The following is a 24,566-nucleotide window of genomic DNA, read 5'->3' as shown; positions in this document are numbered from 1 at the left end:
AGCGTTACCTTGACATCTAATGTTTTATGCAAAGTCAAGCGGGTTATAGTTTACAACTTTTCTCCTTGACCTTCCAATACAAATTTCATAGCAAACAAACAAAAAGGTCGATCGTTACTTCCATGTTATTGTCAAATACTTTGTTTACATAATGTAGGACGAAGGTCCGAGCGGGTGTCGTAGGCACCGTAGCACGCGACGTAGCGGCAGTCACGCTACGGCGCTCGAGGGTGACGGACGAGTACGCTACGCCGTAGCGCCGCCCGGTCGTGATGTTGTGCTCTGTAGCGCTTTTAGCGATCGCGCTTTGCGCTTCTGCCCAAGGACGTGCGGTAAGAATAACTTTACAATCCCAACTACCCAACTAATATTATAAATGCGAAAGTAACTCTGTCTGTCTGTCTGTCTGTCTGTCTGTCTGTCTGTCTGTCTGTCTGTCTGTCTGTCTGTTACGCTTTCCCGCTTAAACCTCGCAACCGATTTTGATGAAATTTGGCATAGAGATAGTTTGAGTCCCGGGAAAGAACATAGGATAGTTTTTATCCCGGTTTTTGAAACAGGGACGCGCGCGATAAAGTTTTTCTGTGACAGACAAAATTCCACGCGGGCGAAGCCGCGGGCGGAAAGCTAGTACTTAATATTCCCAAAATAAACTCTACGGTAATTTCTAAGTTTAGTAAAGTTTTGCAGTCGAGTGGACTCGAGTGGCTTTCAACTCCGAGACTTACACTCATACGACTATGTGAGACGTAGTTTTCTACTTTTAAATGTTTTGTGCCGATAAAACTGTTTCACTATTTAGGTTTTAGATTTACTTGGCAAAATTCTACTCATTTTGCGGTTGAACTTTCCAACAAGTAACCTTGAAGATGCGAGTAAAGTTTGAGGACGTTCAAAACTTAACTTTGTTACTCAGACATTAAATATGAGAATACTGTATTTAAGGAAACTCCGGATTATTATTTAATAACTTTGTTATTGATTTTAAAACTTTGTAATTGATTTGAAGCAAAAGGGTCTCTGGATAACGTGAAAAAGTTACAAATGCTTTGTTTCAGTACATTTAGATTGTAATAAAGTCAAACGATTTTATTAAATGCTGAATTATTTAAATTTAAATGATATAAAATTAGTAAATCAGTAAAGTTTTGCTTTGAAAAAATTAATGATGCCTAAGTCTGAAATAACTTATGTTAACAAACTGTGTAAAACGTTCAAATTAGGCGTTATAGATAATTCTAAAAGAATAATTAACATAAACATTTACAAAAATATAAGCTTGACATAATTTTGTCATAATGTTTTTAAATACTGTTAAATTTAAAAACTGTTAGATACATTTTATTGCAATTTTCTTAATTCAGGTGGAATTCTTAAGACAACTAGCTATTTTAATAATATAACTTTAAAAACAAACTAAGATTGGGCTTCTGACACAATAACTTGTCTGATACTTAAAATTCAAATTCAAAAACGTTTATTGCATGTCACATTACAATTTATAATATGTTGTTGCAAAATAGAGGTATACATGAAAGAAGACTAGCTGTTGGGCCTGTACTATTAGGTATAGCACATTATATTCGTATAGTAAGTAAATTAGGCTAGGACTAGGATTAGGTTAAATCAATACATTCAAATTGAAACTAAAGGAGTAACTATATACGTATCCTCTGGTTTGAAACAGTCACTTAATACCTTTAAATAGTTATATTTCAAAGGAGATTGGAGAACAATTATTACATTATTGGGCGGGCGGCTCATTCCGCCTCTCGTAGTGGCACATATGCCTAATTATATTTCGAAGCAACATAACCTCCTAAGCACCATCTAAACTACTAACTACCGAACACAACTTAAGATACCCTCAACTAGACATCAACCCAAAATCGATTACACTCAACTCAGCATTAAGTCCATTTTGCAATGATAGAGCTTAAGCCAACATGTCCCCAAATGTATGAGATAATAACGTTTAAAATTGCGATCGTAATTGCTTTTGTGATTCATATTTAATATTAAACTGAATGCTCAATGAGAGTTTTAAGGGTTAATGGCAAACAAATTATTTCGGCGATTCAAAAATATGCGGGGTTTTAATACGTTATTCATAGACCTTTTTAATATTGTAGGTATTGATATTACATTGAGTCGATTGATTTTAAACGTCACGTCTGTATTACAATTACCATAAGAAATTCATGCTGTGATCGTGTGTGGATAGGATAACATGAGATACCATTTCGAACATTTATTTTGGTGTACACAAGCATCTCATTTCTTCAGAAAAAATGGAGCCAGCTAATATCACTTATCACTCCAGCCTAATCTTTCTAATTTCATGAAGTCTTCGGGTGACTTGATAATACATACAACGTTAGGGTTACATAAATAAAAAAAGCATTTTTGTGACAGTTACACCAACACAAAACTATTCAGAATGCATAGGTATCACTGCGACGTATGCAGTCTAACTCCACACAAAGGATCCGTATCGCATACAAATAAAATATGAAATAGAGATGTCGAAACCAATATTTTATTTCGCGACGCTATTATTTTAGTTGCCGAGCAGTTGTCGCGATGAAATGCGGTCGCTAAAACTAAGGCTGGGTTTCACCATCTTACTTTAACTTTGACAAACGTCAAAAATCTGTCAAATTCCATACAAAAAACAACGGTTATCGTCATAGTTACGGTCAAAGTTAGGTGGTGCAACTCAGCCTAAATAACGATTGGGTTCGTTACTTTTGACTGAACATAAAATAGGAAAATATTTTTAACAGGCTCGCAGATTACAATTTATTTAAAATGAATTGGATCGCTGAGTGTCAAATGCACCCTGGGGTGCTGAATCGTTTCAATAAATTAAATATTTCAGAATTAGTTTTGACTATTTTATTTTAGTGAGTGACAAATGGTTTAAACGGAGTCCACCATTCGTCAAAGGCTGAACGAATAAGTACATTACTCCTAAAAATAAATTGAAAGTAATAGAAAAGATATCATCTGAAACTGGCCCGCGCGGGTTTTCTATACATTTTTTTGAAAGAAAGAAAATATTTTTATTTAGTCCAAACATCTATAGACTACTTTTCTTAAGATAAAAGAATAATTAGGCACCAATGCGCATAAAGATGGATTAAATACATTTTCTATCAACAAAACGCTTCTTGAATTAGCTTAGAAATGTTATGACTTACAAATAACTATAACTAACTTAGTTTATCGTCACATGTTTCTCAACTAAATCAAGATACCATATTATGTTTTACTACCTTGGACACCCACCTAACTCTACCACCCAAACTTCAACAAGTCAGTAGTTCGTTACAGCATTTAGCCGGAGTCGGTACATACTCCTGGCTACACAAGAGTTGCAATGGTGGGAACGAGAGGTGGGAATAGTCCCGAAATGTTTAACCTTTATAATGATTTACTTTTATAAACTTTGAGCTGCTTTCCTTTTATGAAACCTTAATAAGATTCCACCTACGTGCATATAGAGCTACTTAGAAGGCAATAAAAAAAAACCGACTCCAAAAAACATACACTAAAAAGTAGAAAAATAATTACTAATCTTATTTATTAGGACGAATTAATATTTATGTATACCATGATTGATACTTCTGGAGTTGGTGCCAAGATTATGAAACGTGTGAAGTTTGCCTGCACCGACTCCAAAAGTATCAATCATAGTATACATAAATATTAAGTCGTCCTAATAAATAAGATTAGTAATTATTTTTCTACTTTTTAGTGTATGTTTTTTGGAGTCGGTTTTTTTTTTATAAAAATTAACTTATTTCTTGCTTTTTAGTTACTTATTATTACCTTGATGTTACCACTGAATGTAGGCCGTACATTGAGACTATATTCTTCATGTCAAGTGTAAAATAATAAACCTTAAAAACATGAAAGAATACAACTGTTGGTCTATTTGTACCTATAATATTTAAAGAATTATCTTCCAACTCCTAAGCGTTAAGGTGTTGTACGTACCATGACCAGTTCATCATGATGAGATGATGACTATCTGATGCAAACACTTGAATAACTTTAGAAACTATACTTATGTATAAAATTAAAAGAATCATCCTCCAACTCCTAAGCATTAAGGAGTTTTACTTCTATCATCAGCTCATCAATATGAGATGATGATTTTCAGAAGCAAATACCTGAATAACTTAAGAAAACGTTTGCAAAACAATATACGTGCCTATAAAATTTGAGGGTTGCCCTCGATTTCACTAGGATCCCATCATCAGATCCTGACTTGGTGACAATGGGACCACCTCAGAAGTGTACCCTATCGAACAATAAAAGAATTTTGAAAATCGGTCCACAATTGACGGAGTAATCGGTGAACATACATAGAAAAAAAACATACATACCTACAGTCGAACATATAACCTCCTCCTTTTTTGAGTCGGTTAAAAATAAAGAGAACACTTAATATTCTACTAAAAATAGTAACTTACATTGAGGTCATCCCGCTATCCTGCCAGATCGAAGTCAATTTAGAAAATTAGATTTTTAAATTGAGCCCTATAGTTACAAAACGAAATAGTGTAATATTCAACAATTTTGTAACGGAATCTGTACCTACTATATATGTATTTAGGTCCTTATTGTAATTGATTGTTTGGTACAAGACAAACGAGAGGCTGTCGAATAGGCCCGATAATTAAGTCTTCGTCACAGTTGTCTTTCCCGTTGCGTAAACGAACGAACAATGAATATTAATTTGTTCCAAAGTATCTCATCATAATATTAATAATATATTTTATGTTTGTTTAAAAATTTAATTGCCCAAATTATTGTAACAACATGTGAACTTAAAGTTTCAATCACTTTTAACAACCAAACTACGTTTACCGAACCTGATATTAATATTTTTATAAAACGAATATTAATCTGGTTAAGTACTTTTGTTTAAGAGCTACTTAATTTTCCGGAGATCCCAGTTAACTGTGAAATTTTATGAACCAAATAAATTATTTTTTTCTTTCTTTCTATACTAGAGTATGAATTATTTTAATTAAGTGAACCGAATAAAAATCTTATAAAAACTACACATTAAATGGATATGAGTTTATGCTAGTCGTATAACACTTGAAATGTTAGTTAGCAAGATATAGAACAAATATTTGACAGGCGAAAGTTGGGCCAATTTCAACTTTTATTAAAGTTTCAGCCAGCGGCCAAACTCATTAGAGCACGGTGGTGGCGCTAGCGCATTCCTGTAGTGCTTGCTAGCCGCAAAGTAGTGTTGTACGCCGATACAAATAAATTACACGTCGATATTAGAGAGAATATTTGGATATACAAGAAGCTCAAGCTTTCTTAGGATTGTACAGTCACGGAATGAAAAGGTTCGTCAGTTTTCAAATTGATTCCTTCAACGAATCGCGAGCACATATTACCTTTTGAAAGTATGTTACAGAATAATCTCGAGTTAGAGAAAATAATCTTTAACTGTTCGCCAGTAAAGTTCAAAATTATTCAGATCAAAGTTGTTTGACGATTTAACTTGTCAAGAAGATTATTATGATTGATAAACTAAAACCTTCTTGTTGGTTCAACCTAAACTACATTTTGTAACATTGCACTGATGGGATAGAAAAATAAACAAGCAAAACCTTATTCGTTAGCAAACGTTAAACGTCATATTTATTTAAATGTTAGCAGCACTGTTTCTTGCACGGTTATGTTGGCAGGTTTGACTCTTACAGTACCTAGTGCAAGCGAAAACCGACACTAAGGTGACGAACCTTTTCATTCCGCGACTGTACTATAAATCCAACAGTTATATCAACTTCGTAAGTTAATAGGCTGTTGCTCTTATTAGGCTGGGTTGCACCATCTAAATGTAACTTTAACAAACGTCAAAAATCTGTTAAACTTCATATAAAAACACCTGTTATCGTTATAGTTACAGTTAAAGTAAGGTAGTGCGTCTCAGCCTTAGAGTTTTTTAAAATAGCTATTATTTACAGAGTCCGTTGACGCTTTAGGACCTATTGCATGTGAGAAATACACAGAAAATGATCGCAATTTTTAATAATGTCTGAATTCAGGGAAATTAATTTCAGGGAGTTTTCAAACTACAAATAAAAAACTATCACGAGAAATATTTATCATGGTTGAGACGTATTACAGTTGGTCGATACTCAAACTCAATACGATCGGGCTACACTATTCCGAAATTGCTCCGAGAACCCTTCCATAAGCCATAGATATAAAGTTGAAATTTAAGAGAACATTCTTAACCACCAGTACAAATTGACCAGACGATACTTTGGCGAGTTTATGCATGAAATTTTAGACGAGCGAGCTCAAAGTCTGCCGACTTTTAAAACTACTCTGGGCAAAAACTTTCTCCTCAGGCGAAGTTCTGTTACTTCGTCGTCTTTTCGTATTGATAAACAGCCAAGATGAAGACAAAACACAAACTTTCTTGTTTCATTATTCAGATCAGTTGGTTCAATATGATTCAGTAGGTAAAGAATTTCCATTATGTTAAGGTTCGTTAAATAGATCACGTGTATCTCTATCGAGATGAGGCGATGTTAATGTTCTTAGATAAGAAAACTCAAGTGCCTATGAAACTGAATGAGTAATAAGATAAAGGAAAATGAAAATATCAAGGGCAAATTAATTAAAATAATTCACCGTCTTATCTATACTATGGAAGATACTTTTTGTATGGTTTAAATCGATTGTGTGGTTGTATTGGACACATAGACCGCAACGTTTTATACGTGCATATGGGCCGAATAAAAGTAACCACAGTTAAAAGAAAGAAAAGACTGAAAATACCTACTGTGAAAAGGATTCGATTGACTGACCTCGAGGCATTTATAAAAAAAGTATTATAAAAGTAAGTATTGAGTCTTTTATTCAACGCTATCAAGTGACGACAACAACAGACACTTGGAACAGTGATGTAACTTAATTTATAAAATGAGGGTAAAGAAAAGATGATATTCTTTTGAGAAACTTTTCAGCAGTTTACGTTGCTAGAGTTATTAAAGACTTTGAAATAGAATACCTTGAGCGTACTTCATGGACGTTAAGTGCAGCTAAGTGTGCGTAATGACTCCATTCGCCAAGGAAGCTTTTGATGCCGAGAAATGTATTTGCTTTTGTAAAACATTCACCTAAAGCTCTTTGTTCGGGCTTATGCTATTATTTTGTAATAATTAACAATTTAATTATTCTTATACGAAGGTTGGGTGCGTGTTTGGATTTATGTAAAGATAACAAAGTGGACTAAATGAAAACAATTCAGACAAATATTATCATTACTTTAAACATTTGTTAGCAACTTCTATTAGTTCCATTAACAAGTCACATATAATTACAGAGAGTGTATGTAAATACCTATTCTTAGAAATAAAGTAAATCGATTTGACACGATTTGATTTGGAATCTCTCGATTGCTTGATTGGACATACTCGTACAAAGATTAAATAGTACTTTGTGAAAGTGGTGGAACGACAAATAACCAAGAAACTAGTTTGATTCGCACTATCGCAAGCTTAGGTCAACTCGAAAATAAAGATCAGTGCTTCTGAGATCATTTTGAACTAATGGTCCCATTGAACCATTATAGAGGCATAATAAAGTCGTAAATTATGACATAAAGGTCCCCATTTATTACAGCCGCCCGAAAATTGGAGAAGCAGGCTTACTATGTATTACAACCTGCCGAGATGTAGGTGGTAGGTACAGAGACGACGATGGCACGTCAGCTAAACAATGTGGTATCTTAAGTATTTGAAATAAGCGCTATTTTGCTGCACAAATGTAGTCTGATGTGCTGTCGACAGTTCGTTCGTTCGTTTCAGCCAAATGACGTCCACTGCTGGACAAAGGCCTCCCCCAAGGATTTCCACAACGACCGTCTTTTGCCGCTCGCATTCAGGCACCTTCTTCGACCTTCACCAGATCGTCGGTCCACCTAGTGGGGGGTCTGCCCACACTACGTCTTCCGACCCATGGTCGCCACTCGAGAACTTTTCAGCCCCATCAGCCATCAGCTCTGTCGACAGTAAGAAAATATATTTGTTTTATTTCTCTCTTTCTCCAAGTCTCTCTTTCGTCTGTGCAGGTAAACATCAGCAACACATGGGTGCTGCCTGAGGAGGGCTTCCCTGTGTTCTACCGCTACTTCAGGGACCGCATCTCTTGGTACGAGGCTGACGCCGTCTGCCAGTTCCACCATGCAAACCTCGTCACAGGTAAGGGCTTAGAAACTCCTGGAAATATGAGGTTTGAAACTTGATAGGATTAATTTGTAGCTACCTAATATTCCGTACTTTCTTAAGAAAGTTTCAGAGAAGTTTCAAACTCAGACGTAGTTAAAAGTTTGCCTTTGGTGTAAATATTTAACCAATTAATTACTTTAAATTTTTTAAATTACCTACTTATGTGTCTTCTTTCAATATTACTTCATCTCCATTGCCTCAATTAACATCTTTTCCATGAAATAACATGAGTTAAATAAATTAATCCCGTTTCAAATGAAGTGAAAATGCTCAATTATTGTTACGGCACCTTTAGCGGAATTAATTCCACTCACAGAAGAAACTTCTTGTCGGGCTTCCCAACATTTCATGTTACGAGCTTATGAGGCTGCGGCGGGAAGTTTTAATACTAAAGTTGCGGCTGCGTTTTGTTGCTTTCATCTCGATAACGCGATCTTTGCTGGTTTCGTCTGGGTTTAAGTTTAGTAAATCTGCTCTTGTATGATATTACTTCGCAGAATTTGATCCTTTGGAGTAACAATGTATGGCTAGTGATATTATAAATACAATAGGTTGTGAGGAATACATCCTCACATGTATGGGTGTATGTTTCTTCTTTCACTTTCTTTCAGGCAAAAACTAATGAACGGATTATAATGAAACTTTATGGTGTACCTGTTATAATTATCTGTGACAAACTGAATTTCAAGCCGCGAGCAAAAGCTAGTTGAGTAATATTTTTACATGATTTCAATGTCTCATTATTTTTTTTTGTTATTACATAAGTATGCATCTAAATTAACAGAATCTCAAACTCCGTATCGTGACGCATTGAAAAATGAATTAAGATAGTCGGTATCCTAAAATGGGATCCGAAATTCTGTATTCATTCTGAATACAGATGATCTTCTGTTTCGAAGAGCGTAAGCTTAAATTACTCGTAAATACGTTGTAGCGCGGTCTGGGTCCATTTCTTTGAATTCATTTAGTTTTAGTAGTAGTGCGTTGAACTGTTTATGTTCTCATTAAGTTCGTCTAATCGACCGCTCGAACTGCATCCAAGGGGTAAATAAATAGAGTGAGAATATTTCAGACACAAGTTTTTGTAGAAGTTTATCTTTTCAATATGTATGAATGAACAATTTAAAAAAAACATTTTAATAACAAAAGGATATAATAAAATAGCTGTTGTAAGAACAAGAAATTTACACTTTCTTCTTAGCAATAAAACTTACCCATGTCATGTAAGTTTTATCGTTTAAGTATTGGGTTGGATTTGGGATAAAATGGAAACGGCCCTAACTTCCGCGAATAACAACTCGACTATAAAACTGGGATGGACTATAACCGCAAACTTATTAATATTTTCCGGAACCCGACTTGAAATACGAGTCGCATATTTACATTTTCTTATCGGCAGGTACATTTATTCATGATAGGGTGTTTCGGGGTCAAGTACCCCATCAGGGGTAATGGGGGTCGTGGCTGGTTCGTCGTCGATTACGCAAAACGGCCGGGACGTGAAATACTGTACCACAACTACCACTATGCGTGGGACAATGGTTGCTTAGGCCTGATGACAGACTTAGATAATATGCCGCTGCGTCTCAGTAAAAAGATTTTTCATTCAACGACCACACCAGTAGCTAGCCCCGAATTAGAACTTGTATGATATGATAAATATTTGTGCTCAAATCATGGATGTTTAATTGGTCCCATGCGGGAATTGAACCACCATTACTTATTTACAGTCTCGTATATTAATTTGATTATGTACATAATCCAAAAGTTAAATAAATATTTTGTAGGGTTTTTAAAAGAAAACAATTCGTGCAGATTAATCTGAAAATTTAAATCACAAATGGTAATAAATTTCACTCGCCCCGGTTTCCACTGAAGAGTAGATATTACTTGCACCATCGCTTGAAAAGTTATTATCTTGTTTTAAGACGAAAAATAATCACGGCCCCGTTTTGGGTAACTAAGTTCGGAAGCCATTTAAACTTTGTGGACAGTGTTCCCGTTGCAAAGAATTGTTTTAATAATAAATAAACTTTTAAGTGAAATGGGACACCGTTTTGCCGTATTATGGGTCAACGTAGAGTTCTATAGAGACGAGTTCATCCGGCCATGATCCGGGTTTTCTTTTTTTTTTATAACTTTCCTTTTTTACCCAAATCTAATTTTATACTGAAACTCTGCAAAAGTATTTATAAAACGTTTGTACCTCTGTATAGTATAGAACAAAGTCACTCTGTCTGTCTGTATACGTTAAAAACTACGTTCAATCTTTAAAACGACGTAACGTATAATAATGCGGTTTTCATCAAACAGATAGGATTGAGTCTTGTATATATCGTATCGTATTTTAGAGGAAGGTTTAGATAAAAATTACACACATGCAAACCCGGGGTGAACCGCTAGTCATTTATAATCCTTTAGTCTTGTATGTATCGTATTTTAGAGGAAGGTTTAGATAAAATTACATACATGCAAACCCGGGGTGAACCGCTAGTCATTTATAATCCACGTTCTAAGAATTAGTCACGCTATATCGCACAGTATTAAATCCTCATACAATAGTCTAATCTCCTTCAAATATCTGTAGTTATTGTAACCAAAACAGCCTGTGCCTTTGTCGAAGTGTAAATTTATTACGCTCTTAGGATATACTATGTTTACCTAAATAAGGACTAAAATTGAACGTTGTCTGGAGTCAAAATTCAATAATCTAACCAAGTAACAGCTAAGACTCGTAGGGACTACAAATACCTTAATAAACCGTTTACGAAGCGAGTCGGCGAATATGCCAGACAAAAATTAGTCTGACTGCAGTAACGGCTAATTTACTTCCCGGAGGAACGTAATAACACTATCCCTTTTACCACAGATAGTGGGTATTCGCAGTAATTTAATCTAAGATAACTTTCATACGTTTTGCAGGTAAATTGCTCCAATATACATTAACGGTTTCTAGGCAAGGTTAAGTTTGTTTTAAAACATGCTAGTAGATGCCCTAGATTTATTAAATAAAATCACAATAAGATAACTCAAACAAATTACAAACCACGATAACAAAAGTGAGCCTGTTTAATATTTACTTCCAAAATGTTAGTAGAGCTAGAAGTATAAGAAAAAGAAAATAACAAACAAGACTGACTATTAAATCCGTCAGCTTTTAGAGAGCTATATTTCGCAACCTTGATATTTCGCACCACGTATCGTAATCCATAGCCTACCCTACATTATGCAAGTCACTATGAATCGCTATTATCGGTAAGCCATAATACCATTAGCTCCTTGTGGAGGTTTGTTATTTCAGAGCTTCATTAATTTGCTGTCGGCACACGAGAAGGTTGTATAATACATTTGACCTTCCAAAAATAATGACAGTGTTAAAACGTTTTCCGAAGACCAGAAGTCATCATAATAAATGCACACTTAAAGATCGATGGGTCCTAATATCGTAATATCGTAAAACATTAAATGTGGTCATTTATGTAAAAACGGTTCGGGTCATCAGACCGCCATAAGCGAGGGTCGAACGGGATAGAAATGAGTCGAGTCGACACCCCTAATATCGACCGGAATCATTCATACGGATCCCTAAACTTTTCTCTTTTGAAATTTGTTTTCTTTGTATTCTAAGCCTAGGTCGCCGTTGCCAGCGGCTCCACTCGTGTGGATTTCGGTTTATCAGAAAAATATTATTGCGCATCCTCCGGATATTGTGTATTCTCCCTTAAAAAGCAATCTTGCACACCGGGAATAGAGTCGCATTTTAGAAGTAAACTAATTTCTCAAATTCTATCAGAACTCGTAGGTTCAGAGATTAACCTCTACAAACACAGGTGTGTTTTCACAAAGAACTCTTTATAAAATTAATGAAGATGAAACCGGGATTTGTAACTTGGGCGTCTTTAAAAATAAAATTAAAGGAAGACGATATTCTGCGAAGCTTAAAGCTTAGTTATAAACAGCATATTCCTAACGAAATTTATTTTAAGTCTTAGTAATACAGCGAAAACTTAGCCGCGGTACTTAAATGATACCTTAACGCAATAAACCGCCAACGCAAACAATATTATACCAACCTTTTTTTGAGAACCAGCACTCAACCTTTTTCTTTGAGAGAGAAAGCAAACTTCTTCTCATTCAATACTTTAAATAGGGGACGGGGTCGTCGGGGTGCAGTGTTTAACAAAACAATATCCCGTTTTATTCAGAATAAGCTTGACGTGTCTTTGTGGAGTTTTCAAAAGGTCTCGATCCTTTGTAACAGCCCCTCTATCCTGTAAATAACTTAAATTGGTTTCCAAATTCCAATCTGATTCAGTGCCATGTTGTGGGGGTTTGAAATATTTGATACATCTTATTGGCGTTAGATTTCTGAACAGTGTTAGATGCTAGGGCAGTTATTGAATGTCTAGAAGACCTCATCTCAGTGTTTTAGAACCCTGATTAGGTCTTACGTTTCCTTATCATTGTTAGTATTTTATTTTCAAATTATTTCATTTGTTTGAGCAGAAGCAATTTAAATATCCTTATTGACTTTTGTTATTCTTTTATCTACTCTACAATGAGAAGTCCAGTGCTGAAGCAATACTTAGAATCGAATTTCATTGTATACCGAAACACAAATTGGATCGTGGTCCTCGAAGGCTCAAGTGGCCGAATCGAGGGCCNAATAGCCCTATATTTATTTGCCTTCATCGATTTTGTAGGAAGCTTCGAAATGTCCTTTCTGCTTACATTATTCAAGCATCTACTTAGCAGTTCGGCCTTTCAGATGGGTTTCTTGTGTAAATTGCCACTCCAACTTTGAATATTAACTTTTCGAATCAACTTTCCCGATGTGGTTTCCTAAACTTTCTATACATTGAGTTTCGGTACTTTCGATTGATTAATTCTTTCGACGGGCAAGAAGTATCGTTCGTGAGCTGAATTCTTGTTTGTTTTGAGTGTTCTTGGCTCTTTAGGCGCATCTTGACTAGAATACTTTGGACTTAAGATATTTATCTTATTAATTATATAAATTGGATTAAACTTTGGAACATTGTTGGAAAAAATCTCAAAGATTTACATTCAGCAATCAGAAAGGTAGTTTTCCCAGTGAATTTAAAAGAAGTGTTTCAGATAAGTTCCAAACATTAGAATTCATAAGATACAAACAATATTAACACTTATTTGAAGAATAAAAAACAAACAATTACATGATATCTGTAATCTTTCGTAAGATTGTAATAATGGAATAAAAAAGCCAGACTGATGAAAATTTTATTTACGCGTTGTCGCTTTCGAGGAAGCGGGCTGACCCGCCATATGTACATCACGGGGATATATCGCGCCTCAGATTTGGGCCTCCGTCACACATTCTCGGCTTTTTTCGGCACTCTATCGTTGTTGTGAAAGGTTAGGAAATATCGCGCACATAACTTAACAAGTGTGCTTACGACCGTTTTACCGATAAAGCTTAGTAAAAAAAATAATGTAGTTATTCATTGCTTTTGTTTGCAAAATAAGGGTTTGTTGATGATAAATAGAATTTATTTAGATACTTTATACATATAAATATTTTTTGTAAGCAATATTAATCATGTAAACCACTTGTAATCAAATAAGTTAAAAATGGCAAATAATACACGTCTTGTATAGTTTATTTGATATTGTTACGTTATCAAATTTTTTTGGGTTTTCTTAAAAATAAATTTCAGTTGAGAAGAAAATAAATATATCGGCAGTGGATATTTGTTACTAAAACATAAGTAATGCGTATTGTTTATTGTCTCACCCTATCGTTGAATAAATAATTCCTTTTATATAACCTCCTCAAATACTTTGAAAGACAAATGAGCCAAACATTTGGCTTCAAAAAAATTCAAGAGCGTTAAAAAACTGCCAACTTTCCAAGACAATACGACCAATCCAAGATGACCCCGACAAAAGTGGGGCAATCACTGCATCCCGGACAAACAGTAATCCACATGAACAGAAAACCTGGTTCGGCGAATCACGTACCAGAGGCCTGCGATGGCAACGGGGAGCTATGGCCGGAGGGGAGGGAATGTGCCTCGAATAATCAGCATTAGAAACTTGATTCTTTACGTGATCCAAGAGGATAATTCGGGCTGTAAGTACTTGTGTTTGTGTTTCTCATTTTAGAGCTCGACAGCGTTAGGAGTCCGGACGAAAATGGAGGGAAGAAAATAAGTCTAATGTTCTCTCAAGTTTAAATCAACAAAAACGGTAAACTTTTTAAACAAATAGAGTGTCTCAAGGTTAGTAGGTACATTGTCATTCTCATAAATTAGAAAAAGAAACCATTTTCGCGTTATTACACACCCTTTCAAAAACTACATCGTCGTAAATCATAACCTTCACAAATATTAGCCAACTCAGCGCCATTTTCGGCGTTATTATACAATGTTTATAGGAAAAATAATACCCTATTAGTTTCTTTAGAGATAGTGTTTATTAAACACACATGGATCGGGCTCGCAAAAGTTTGGGGCTATTTTCTCTCAGGCGTAATTTCTCTCGAGGATTCTCTCACGAAAATTATTAACCTAAATTGGAAGAGAATTCGGCCTTATTAGCTCCCTCGCAGTACTAATGTTCTGAACAAAAATGATAATTAATAATTAGTGAATGATTGTAACGCAGATTACATCCAGTAATTGTTAATTGTTTTAGTAATAAATGTAAAACGTTAAACTAATTGTACACCTACAACTAGCTTCAAATATTCCGAGTGTATTTCAGTCTATCACTGAATGACTTTGTCACACCATTATACTTACGGTCAAAGTTACAACTCTGCCAGTTAGTGGTGCAACTCAGCCTAAAACTTTTAATTTTTGCAACAAAAGCGAGCATGAATTTTCATATCATATCCCTAATATGATAAACGATGTGTTGTCCCATACAAACATAAATTTGCATTAAAAACAAGCTTGTTTTTCCTAAAACCCCCAACATGTTATTGTATCACCAGCGTCTTTTCAATTGGGTACCCTACTTTTTGCAAGTCCATGATAGTGAACACAATCGTTTTTTCTTTATTCAGCAGTCGCAAGGCAGGGCTTCGCCATCAGGGTCTCCATCTATTAATCTCCACATGGTCGTAAAAGGCAGCCAACGTGCAGAAGCGACCTAGATCGTAATAAATGGTGTCCCGTCATGCGCCAGCCCTTTACGACCCTAAGGGCCGCTGCACACCGTTGGGTAATAAAGGCAGAACTTAGCTTGTTATTTGTTGATGTCGTTAGGGCCTATTCCGCATGACGGTGTCCGTATTACGGGTATATCCGCCTCAAACTCCGATATTACACATGTAATCTTTTTATTTCCTTCAAAACTCAAAGCCTCTCACACCGATTGCCCCCAAATATTTTCAGTTAGCCAAATTATTATAATTTATTTCGTACTTTATTAAACTTATAATGTAAGTTACTTTTCTTAAATAAACTACTTATGCTTATCATGGCCGCAAAGAAATATACCGTCGACTCTTACTTGTAGTTATTTTATTCCTGGGTACTATGTATAAAATGTATGTATTAAAAAAAAAGTATATAAGTAGTATATCTGTTAAGCTAGCACCCATAACACAAGCATTAAGTTGCTTACTTTGGGGCTAGCTGGCGCTGTGTGAAATTGTCCAAAGATTTATTTATTTATTATTTATTTATTTATTATTTATTTATTTATTCCTATTCATACTGTTTGCAATAACAAATAATGTAACAATAGTTAATCTTCACGAAAATACAAATTGTTAAAATGAGATTTATACCGCTAATTCATTTCTTACTTGCAAATTAGCAATATGTAAAACAGCGAGCGCGCATACTGTGGTGCAATAATCAAAAGTGAGCACTTACAGTGGTAAAGCAGTGCCTACTCAATTAGTCGTGTAGTGCGGCCCTAACTCGCGGCCACCTCAGGACCCAACTACGTCCATTTATTATTTAAATCCGAGTGGACTTAGAATTCCGATCCGTTTATGTAAATTGATGCTAATACGCTCGACACCCGGGAATTTGCACTTTCACATCCGAGGTTTTCGATGCAATTCGTTGTGCCACAGAGGGAAATTCTAGCTGCGTTTATGATAATTTTTTGTTCCCCTAAACTGCTAAGATTTTTTAAAAGTATTATAAAAATGTGAATGTGATATCTGAACTAAAAAGTTATAAAGGAAGAAAGACAGTTTCAGATGATCTAGTATGTATAATGTTTCTAATTTACGACATTGCCAAAGTCTATTGTCACGGGCTGAAACGTAGTATCTTTTACGTTTCTGGATTTATTTATGTCACCGTAAAAATTTACTAGCTATAAGCATAAACAGCCGAGGAAAATCTTTACAATATAAACTAGCGCGTGAATTAAAGATAGTAAGAAAAAGTCAGAAAAACACCGTGCGAGCACTTACCAAATTTAGGACCCTCGGTTTTACGACATACTAAAACGAATGTTCACCTACTCGTATTTCCTTTCTCCGGCAAAACTCACCTCTAAATATTTGAAACTGTTTTTTCCGTAAGCAGAAATATGGTGCTCAGTAGATGATTTGCGATTTTGCGTAATTTCGGGAACACAGGAACTTTCCTTTCTCTGAAATTGGGTAGATTTTTTTCAGGAAAAGTCGTCGGGAGTTTTTCATTCACTCTTTTTTCAGTTACACATCTGTCGGGACGGAAACATATGTGAAAGTATATTTGCACAGCCTGCAAAATCATTCCATTGATCACAAGCGATACGAAAATAGGCTCGGCCGATGGGTTTCGAAAAGCTTTCCCATTTAACCGGTGGCTACGGTACGATGTTTTGACGTTTTTCACGAAAAATGTACATTTATTTTACGATTTAAGAGTTTCATCAGTTTTATAGATTAACGGGTTTGATGTAATGAAAGGCTGTCAGTGAAAAGGATTATATTTTCCATTGAATGGAATATAACGTAACGTTGCAGGTTGCAGGTATGTCTCCAAGAAATTACCTTTTAATTCTGTAGAGCGAATTTTGGGTCACCATATAGAAAGATTACACAAGTGTGATGATGAATACCTGACTATACTTATCTTTATCATATTAATTTCCATTGAAAGATTAATTATATAAATCTCAAACATTACAAAACAAAAGCTTTAACAGAATCGGTTCTAAAATTAATATATTTCCTTTTTAATAACATTAGCGTAGTTGTAATGTTTCCAAGTTGTTTTCCTCACCATACAAAAAGAGAAAATGTGTTACAAGAATGGTGGCCCAAACGATTCCTATCAATTGTGCTTGTCACAACAAAACACATTTTGTTTTGATACCGAACAGCGATACCGCGTGGCAATAACGACTTTATCAAACACTACTCTAAGCCTGTGGGTTTACTCCTTTGGGATTATTTGAAAAACATTAGGACATTTCAATAATAGATTAAATGATGAAATAAAATTTGAAAGCATTTTAAAAATGTTTTATTGCGGTTAGGTATAGTTCAAATATCTATCTTTTACTGTTAAAAAAATACCTATTAATACTTATTTACAAAGAAGCCAAAAACGTGTTGTTTATTCAGCGTTAGTTTTAATTAACAGAGAAATAGAGTAATAATTATACTGATCAAAAGCAATAAAAGATTTTCTTTGACGAACGGCACAAAGCTATTATAATAATATTGTTAGCGTTATGAAAATAGAACAGCAGACGTTAAACTCGCTCATTCGTAAAATAATTTATGATAACGAAACATTCAGTTTATCAGACGGCGAGCTTTAATAATATCAAACATGTAAAATAACATAATGATGGTTGAGCACTTATTCTTGATTATATTAAATTAGTAATATAAATATTTGCTTTAATTTAGATACTATCCCAAATGATTTGTTCGAGTTATTATCTGAAACTGGGAATATTTAGTTAGAAATGTGACAATCCTACCATTTTAAGGTTCGTACGTAATTTTTGCCATTAAACTCTTCTTTTAATTTAGTTCAATCTTTGTATGCTCCTGTCAATGTATTTCTTTCGTTACGATCGACGAATTTTTCACCCGTAATTAATATGGACCTACGCAACTGTGCCGCAAGATAGAGCGAGCTAAAGGTTCGACAGTTCGACTAAACCAACGCGTGCACGATGGCGATGGCGATCAATGCGATTACGTCTAAGGTTTAGCCAAACCAACGCAATCACACGCAATCAGCCGGCGTGCAGCAATGGAGATCAATGCATTTAAGTCTGATCGCCATCGCTGCACGCCGGCTACGCGGCTGCACGCGTTTGTTTGGCTGAACCTTTTAATCGCTATCGCGCACGCGTTGGTTTGACTGAACCCTAACGGCCCGTAGGCAAACGCGGCGAGGCCAGCCAGGTGGCAATAATCTAACAAGGTTTATTAGCGGATGTAAGCAAGGTGTGGTTTATCACTAGGGGTGGCCACTCGGCCGTAAGGTGCGCCGCTATCGATCGCACTTTCTATTTTAGTCCGCTTTTTATAGCATTACCTACATGTGTTGAGGACACTTGCACGTGGTTGTAATGTAATAAAGGTTTTGTTTAGAAATATATTTACAGGTGTGCAATACCGATTACTCTATTTAAGTCTGCTATTTGTGGCTAATGTGGGAGTAGCTGAATAGAAATGACAACCGCCTACGACTGAATTTTATTTTATTTAAATTCTTCTTAAACAAGGCATTTTTACAAGGCATTTTTTTCACGTACTCCTACTTCTATACTTACGGTAACACCCATAATGTAAGACAAAAGGCCATTGCAGATTTATGTCGAGACTACGAACTTTCGTAGCACGCGTCAGGTCTACGAAGTTCGCTCGTAGTATGAAAAGATTATTTCGAGAAACCTTTGCCGTCTGTGTCTCCGAGGACATAGACAGTTGTGTCCGACCAATAAAATATGCATTACGAAATTACTAGGGTTGATAGTTTATTTCCTCTGTCTGGCCAAAAGATAGCAAATCTAAGCTGCAACAAGTTATACTGTATAACCTGCTTTAAACGTTTGTATGTTATGGTTGTATCGCTGTTTTGTGCACCAAATAAAATAAATAAAAAAATAAAAATAAAATAAATCTGTGGGTCACTCAATTATTTTTGTCGCGTGTATAAAATGTGATATATTTCTTAGAAATTATGGGGACAAGGAGCAAAGTTTTAAATTAGGTAAGTGAAGATTGTCAACATTCCTTAAAGTTTGTCCGCCTTTTGAATATGGTGTAATTTTAAGCAATGAAGTGATCTAATTATTACGAAATTACTAGATATAAATATTTTTAGGATAATACTTCAACCGGCCGACAGAGGGCTACTATTTACATATTACTAATTTATATAGATTATTCAATAAAATAAATGGCTACATTATGTAAAAGCCATTATTGCGTTAGGTTTAGAAAAGGTTAGCTACCTAGCTTGAAAAGATTAGTTCAAAAACCTTTTTGTCTGTGTCCCTAAGGTATTGTCTGGGCAAGTTTTGGTCGGACAATAAAATATGTATTACCAAATTACTGGGAGTGAGTACTTATTCTCTGAGTAAAATTTCGCAGTTGGTTGGGTAGGCTCTATTTGTCTATCCATTCAACTGCTAAATGTTACTGAAGGTAGGTTGCCTAATTAATACATGAGCTATTTTCTTGCTTAATAACATTTTATCTAGACAATTTAGTAAGACCTACTTTAATTGAAGGTATTTGTCAGGCTACAATAAATGTTCTGGAAAAAAACCTGTTATATAAAAACAATATTGCGTTTTCAAAGTTAGTTCCAAAAACCGTTTTTTGCCTGTGTCCCTCAGGATATTGTTTGAACAAGTTTTGGTCGAGCAATAAAATATGGATTACGAAATTACAGATTGTGGGTTACTTTTTTATGAGTCTAGGCAGACACGTGTCTAGCCAATCTCACTGACGAATGCGTTGTATTTTGAGTAAAAAATTCGAATGATTTTATCGTAAAATTAACGAATTCCCCTGAAAATTATTCGCTTACTTGTCATGCCAAAATCCCTTACAGTTTACTTTTAACAGTGATGTTTAACTATATGATGACAAAGGCCTCCCCATGTTGATTAAGAAAAATATAAACGAGAAATTAACGTTAATATTTACGAATTCCCATGAAAATTACTGCCATATTTGTCATGCTGAATCCTTTACAGTCATGTTATTGCGGTTGTTCATTTATTTACGCCTTTACCTGGCTAAGTAGCTTTCATTTACTGTTAACGGCGGCGTGTTCATCAGCGCGGTCGTTCCGGGCTGGAACTCGCCATAAGGCTTATTACACTTCATTAATTCAGAGGCATGATTCGAGAACGGCTCCAGAACGGCTCCGCCACTTTTAACGGGGCCCTATTATTTTAAAGAGCAATTCCTGGCGCAAATGAGTTTCAAGCGCGCGCGTGTGTTACATGCCTTAGAAGACACGACTCACTGAGCATATTAATGATCAATAAAGACTAGCTAAACATTTACATAAGACACGATTGTATTCGATAATTGACAAATTAAATACGATCTAATTATTTTAGGCCATGAAAAGAAATTATGAGCTTAGATGCAAAAGAACTATCGTTTGGTTACTGATCCTAGCAAGTAAGTTTTTGAACCTAGCAAGCTTGAATTCGTTGGTTTTATTTGTAAAAGACAAAAATAGTCTACAAATCTACGGATAACATGAAAAAAAAACCCAAAAGGAATAAAACATCGGTGCCGCGGTACCTGTGTGAGATTGAATAATAAATAAAGCAATTAAATACAGTAAAGAATTTTAGTTCAACGTTCTCTAGTGTAAAATCTATTCTAATTCCCGTGGCATCGTGTAAGTGTTTCAATTAAAATCTATCCCGCATTGTGGTTTTAGTCACTTCACGGGCAAATATAATAGATGCTCGAAACCAGAGACAAGGTTTGATTATTATCACTATGCCGGAGCAATGGATGCGGTCTGGAGTAATCTGGGGCTTAGAGGCTGTCATGCCGCCGGTTTTGTGGCCCCATTCCTAATAGACGCAGGATCTATGGATTTGCATACGGGGGACCTTAATACAATATTACACGTTGGATGCTAGAATGGTTTACATTATACGAACTAACAACACATAATAAATGACTTTGCATAGTGATACCGGCTGCCTAATTTTTAACACCTATGTTCCACAAATAAACGCAATTTGTAAATAACAATTTGATTTGCATACTAGGGATAGAGTGATATTTCCTAAAATACAAAAGAACATAAGTCATTAAACCAAAAAGACCTAAAAAATAACTCGTTATTGAACAGATGAAAAACCTTTTTTTTGTTGTATGACAGTATCAGACTGCCACAAATATACTGAAAATAATAAATTAACTCAAAGGAAGTGAACGGAGGAATACAATGTACAGAGTATATCCGCACTAAACGCAGAAATGAGCGCGGACTCAGTGACATAAATGACGACTATTATGTTTTAAAGCCAGATAAAAGGGATCAACATTAGTTTTAACTTGCTTCCTGGGCACGGCAACAAATGCTCCGAACGTGACACTCGTACTAAACGCCACTTTGTCTCTATTTTGTTCTTTCTTTGTTACCTAAAGCTGGTGAACTTTGATTTCGACTTAGGGCTAAGTTTCAATCCTCAGATAACTTTTAGCTGAAGAATTACTTTGGGTTTATTCATTCACGTTCGTTTAACAAACTGTGCTAATATATTTTATCAAAATCTGCCTAAGCATTGCATTACATTGACCTTATAAAAATAACACAAGATTAATAATATAAGTTACTGTTAATTACGAAGCTGTGTAAGCATTAGTTACAGCTATTTATTAAGCTGTGTAAGCATTGTTATGATTTGACATTAGTAATAAAGAAAAACTTCTAATTTAGGATTCAAAGTCAATATTTAATTTAAATTATAAACAAGAGTTTAAACCTACTGTTACGATTTTGCCACCGAAACGGAAAAGTACACGATCTGGTTCTAAGTATTTCGTATTTTACTCAAAGTTACTTAACTAATTGAAGCCTCTAGAAGTCTGGGGTTACCTGCTTTAAGTTATTGAGTTCTTCCAACACTGCTAAGTACCTACGTAGGTAATTACTCTAAGTCAAAGTTTTCGGATAATATAAAATGTTTGCGAATAAGTTACCCATAAAATTAAACTTACGTATCTGATTGTACTAAGCATGATCTTGATACTTTTCTTAAGTGGTTTCTGCTTCTAATTGAGGTAGGTACTTAGATTTATCTATGCAAAATTCTGTCTATAAAAGTTTAATTAAAACTTTTGAAAACTATTTTTATCACCTCAAATAATTGAAGTTTAAACCCAACATTAAAATGATTATTAGTTTATATTGTGGTAAAGCACATTAATGCTCAAAGTCCCTTTTATAATGACCAGCGCTTTATGGCTCCATCAAACTATGGACTAAATCCCGTTCATAAAACACCACAAAAGTGGTCTACGCGGGGCTGGAGATGCGGTAAACTAAGCAACACATTCGTTATCGATAGTTTCATCGAATTAATCATGTTTTAACTAAAGTCCGATTCTTCCAATTACTTAGGTATAATCTCAAAACTAGATAATGTGCTTACAGGATGTTTTCAAGTTTTTTTATTGTGATTATCACTTTGTTAATTTAGGTTTAGATAAACATTAATGGATTTTTGACGTACCTATTATTCAATAAACAACAAATCAATACGTATAAATAAATCTTTCTGTAAGACCAAAAAGAATACCTTTTTTTCAATAGACTTAAAAAAATTGACTTAAACAGATTTTTTTAAAGATATTCTTATAACCTGAAACGATACGGTCTTGATTTATGTAGGTATCTATAACGAAACATCGACAATTTTATAGACAGTGTACATCCCTAAGTTGTAAGCTAGATCATAGCCTCATAGTGTGTTATATTAACCAGTGATCCATCACGTGCCTTTGTTATGAGAGTAGGGCATTCTTTGTACAAGATAAACACGGCTGACGAATAATCTTCCCACTACTATCTACTGTGATCACGATCATAATATAATAAGTTTTATCTAAGATTTTATATTATTTTTGTAACTTACAAGAATGTTTTTGCATCAATCGTTGAACTTCAAATGTAGGTAATTAGATTTATCACCAAAAATGTGAATGCCTCCACTTTTTACGTTAATTAAAACACAATATTTGTCATTTTAATAAAAGTGGGATTTTTTTGAAGTTCTAATTCGGTAAGATATAGATAATAATAATTAGAGATGAAACGGATAGTTGTTTGGCCGGATACCGGATACCGGATACCGGATATCCGGTCAGCTGCTAGGCCGGATAGCCGGATATCCGAAAATCGAATATCCGATTAGAATTAGTCCAGTCAATAAAGCATTATAGATGGAAAACTGTAGAACACAATTTCTGACTTCAGGACTTTATTTAGACTAGTTAGGAGGTGAACAAAGCAAAAGTCCCCGTCCTTAGCCCTTGAGCCGGCGGGGAGAGGGGGGTTTAAAGGTGCCACTTTTCGGTTTATCGCTTAATGCTCGGAAACTATGCGTCCTAGTGACATGACTACTATGAACCAAAAAAAGCATATTCAATTTGCTACAGGTGAGATAGTCAACTTTTTTGATATATTGTATATCTATAGGTCAGACATGTAGATTTTTGGACGTCAATACTTTACCTAAATAACCGTTTGAGGTATATTTATGAAATTTAAAGCTGATGTATATCTTGCAAGTCTCAATACATGAGCCAAATTTGAAGAGTTAATGCACAGTAGTTTTTGAATGATGAGGAGTCAAAAGTGGCTCCAATTGGTTCGTCTAAATATACGCATGGTGCAGTCCCCTCCCTGGAACTAGGCTTAACATGCTCCCGCATGTCTATAGTGTTTGCTCGATGTTGATTTAGTCGATTTTCTCCTGATAGGAACATGTAAGACAAAAATTAAATTTCCAATTTTACAGACCTTCTAGAGCAGATGCCGCAAAAACTATACAAGATATAGAAAAACTTGACGGTCTCACCTGTAGCAAATTGAATATGCTTTTTTTGGTTCATAGTAGTCATGTCACTAGGACGCATAGTTTCCGAGGATTAAGCGAAAAACCGAAAAGTGGTACCTTTAAACCCCCCTCTCCCCGCCGGCTCAAGGGCTAAGGGTGGGGACTTTTGCTATGTTCACCACATAACTAGGCTAAATAAAGTCCCGAGGTCAGAAATTGTGTTCCACTGATTTCTCTCTACACCGCCACAATTAAAAAATAAATGCGTGATAGTAGTTAATAATAACGTAT

General features: G+C 35.1%; 1 protein-coding gene across 1 annotated transcript in view; it reads left to right on the top strand.

Moving 5' to 3' along the window:
- Window positions 1-218: 218 nt before the first annotated feature.
- Window positions 219-24,566, top strand: part of LOC114350811 (uncharacterized) — a 51,693-nt gene continuing 27,345 nt past the window's right edge. Inside the window, exons 1-2 of the mRNA XM_028301749.1 lie at window positions 219-332; window positions 8,117-8,246. Of these exons, the coding sequence (XP_028157550.1) occupies window positions 273-332; window positions 8,117-8,246 (190 nt within the window). The 5' untranslated portion in view covers window positions 219-272. The remainder of the gene's footprint in view (window positions 333-8,116; window positions 8,247-24,566) is intronic.

This window comes from Ostrinia furnacalis, unplaced genomic scaffold (genome assembly GCF_004193835.3).
Source record: "Ostrinia furnacalis isolate ACB-3 unplaced genomic scaffold, ASM419383v2 OfSCF0986, whole genome shotgun sequence".
NCBI classification, from domain to species: Eukaryota; Metazoa; Arthropoda; class Insecta; order Lepidoptera; family Crambidae; genus Ostrinia; species Ostrinia furnacalis.
The sequence above is the reverse complement of the archived record's forward strand: the minus strand, read 5'-3'. Positions and strand labels throughout refer to the sequence as shown.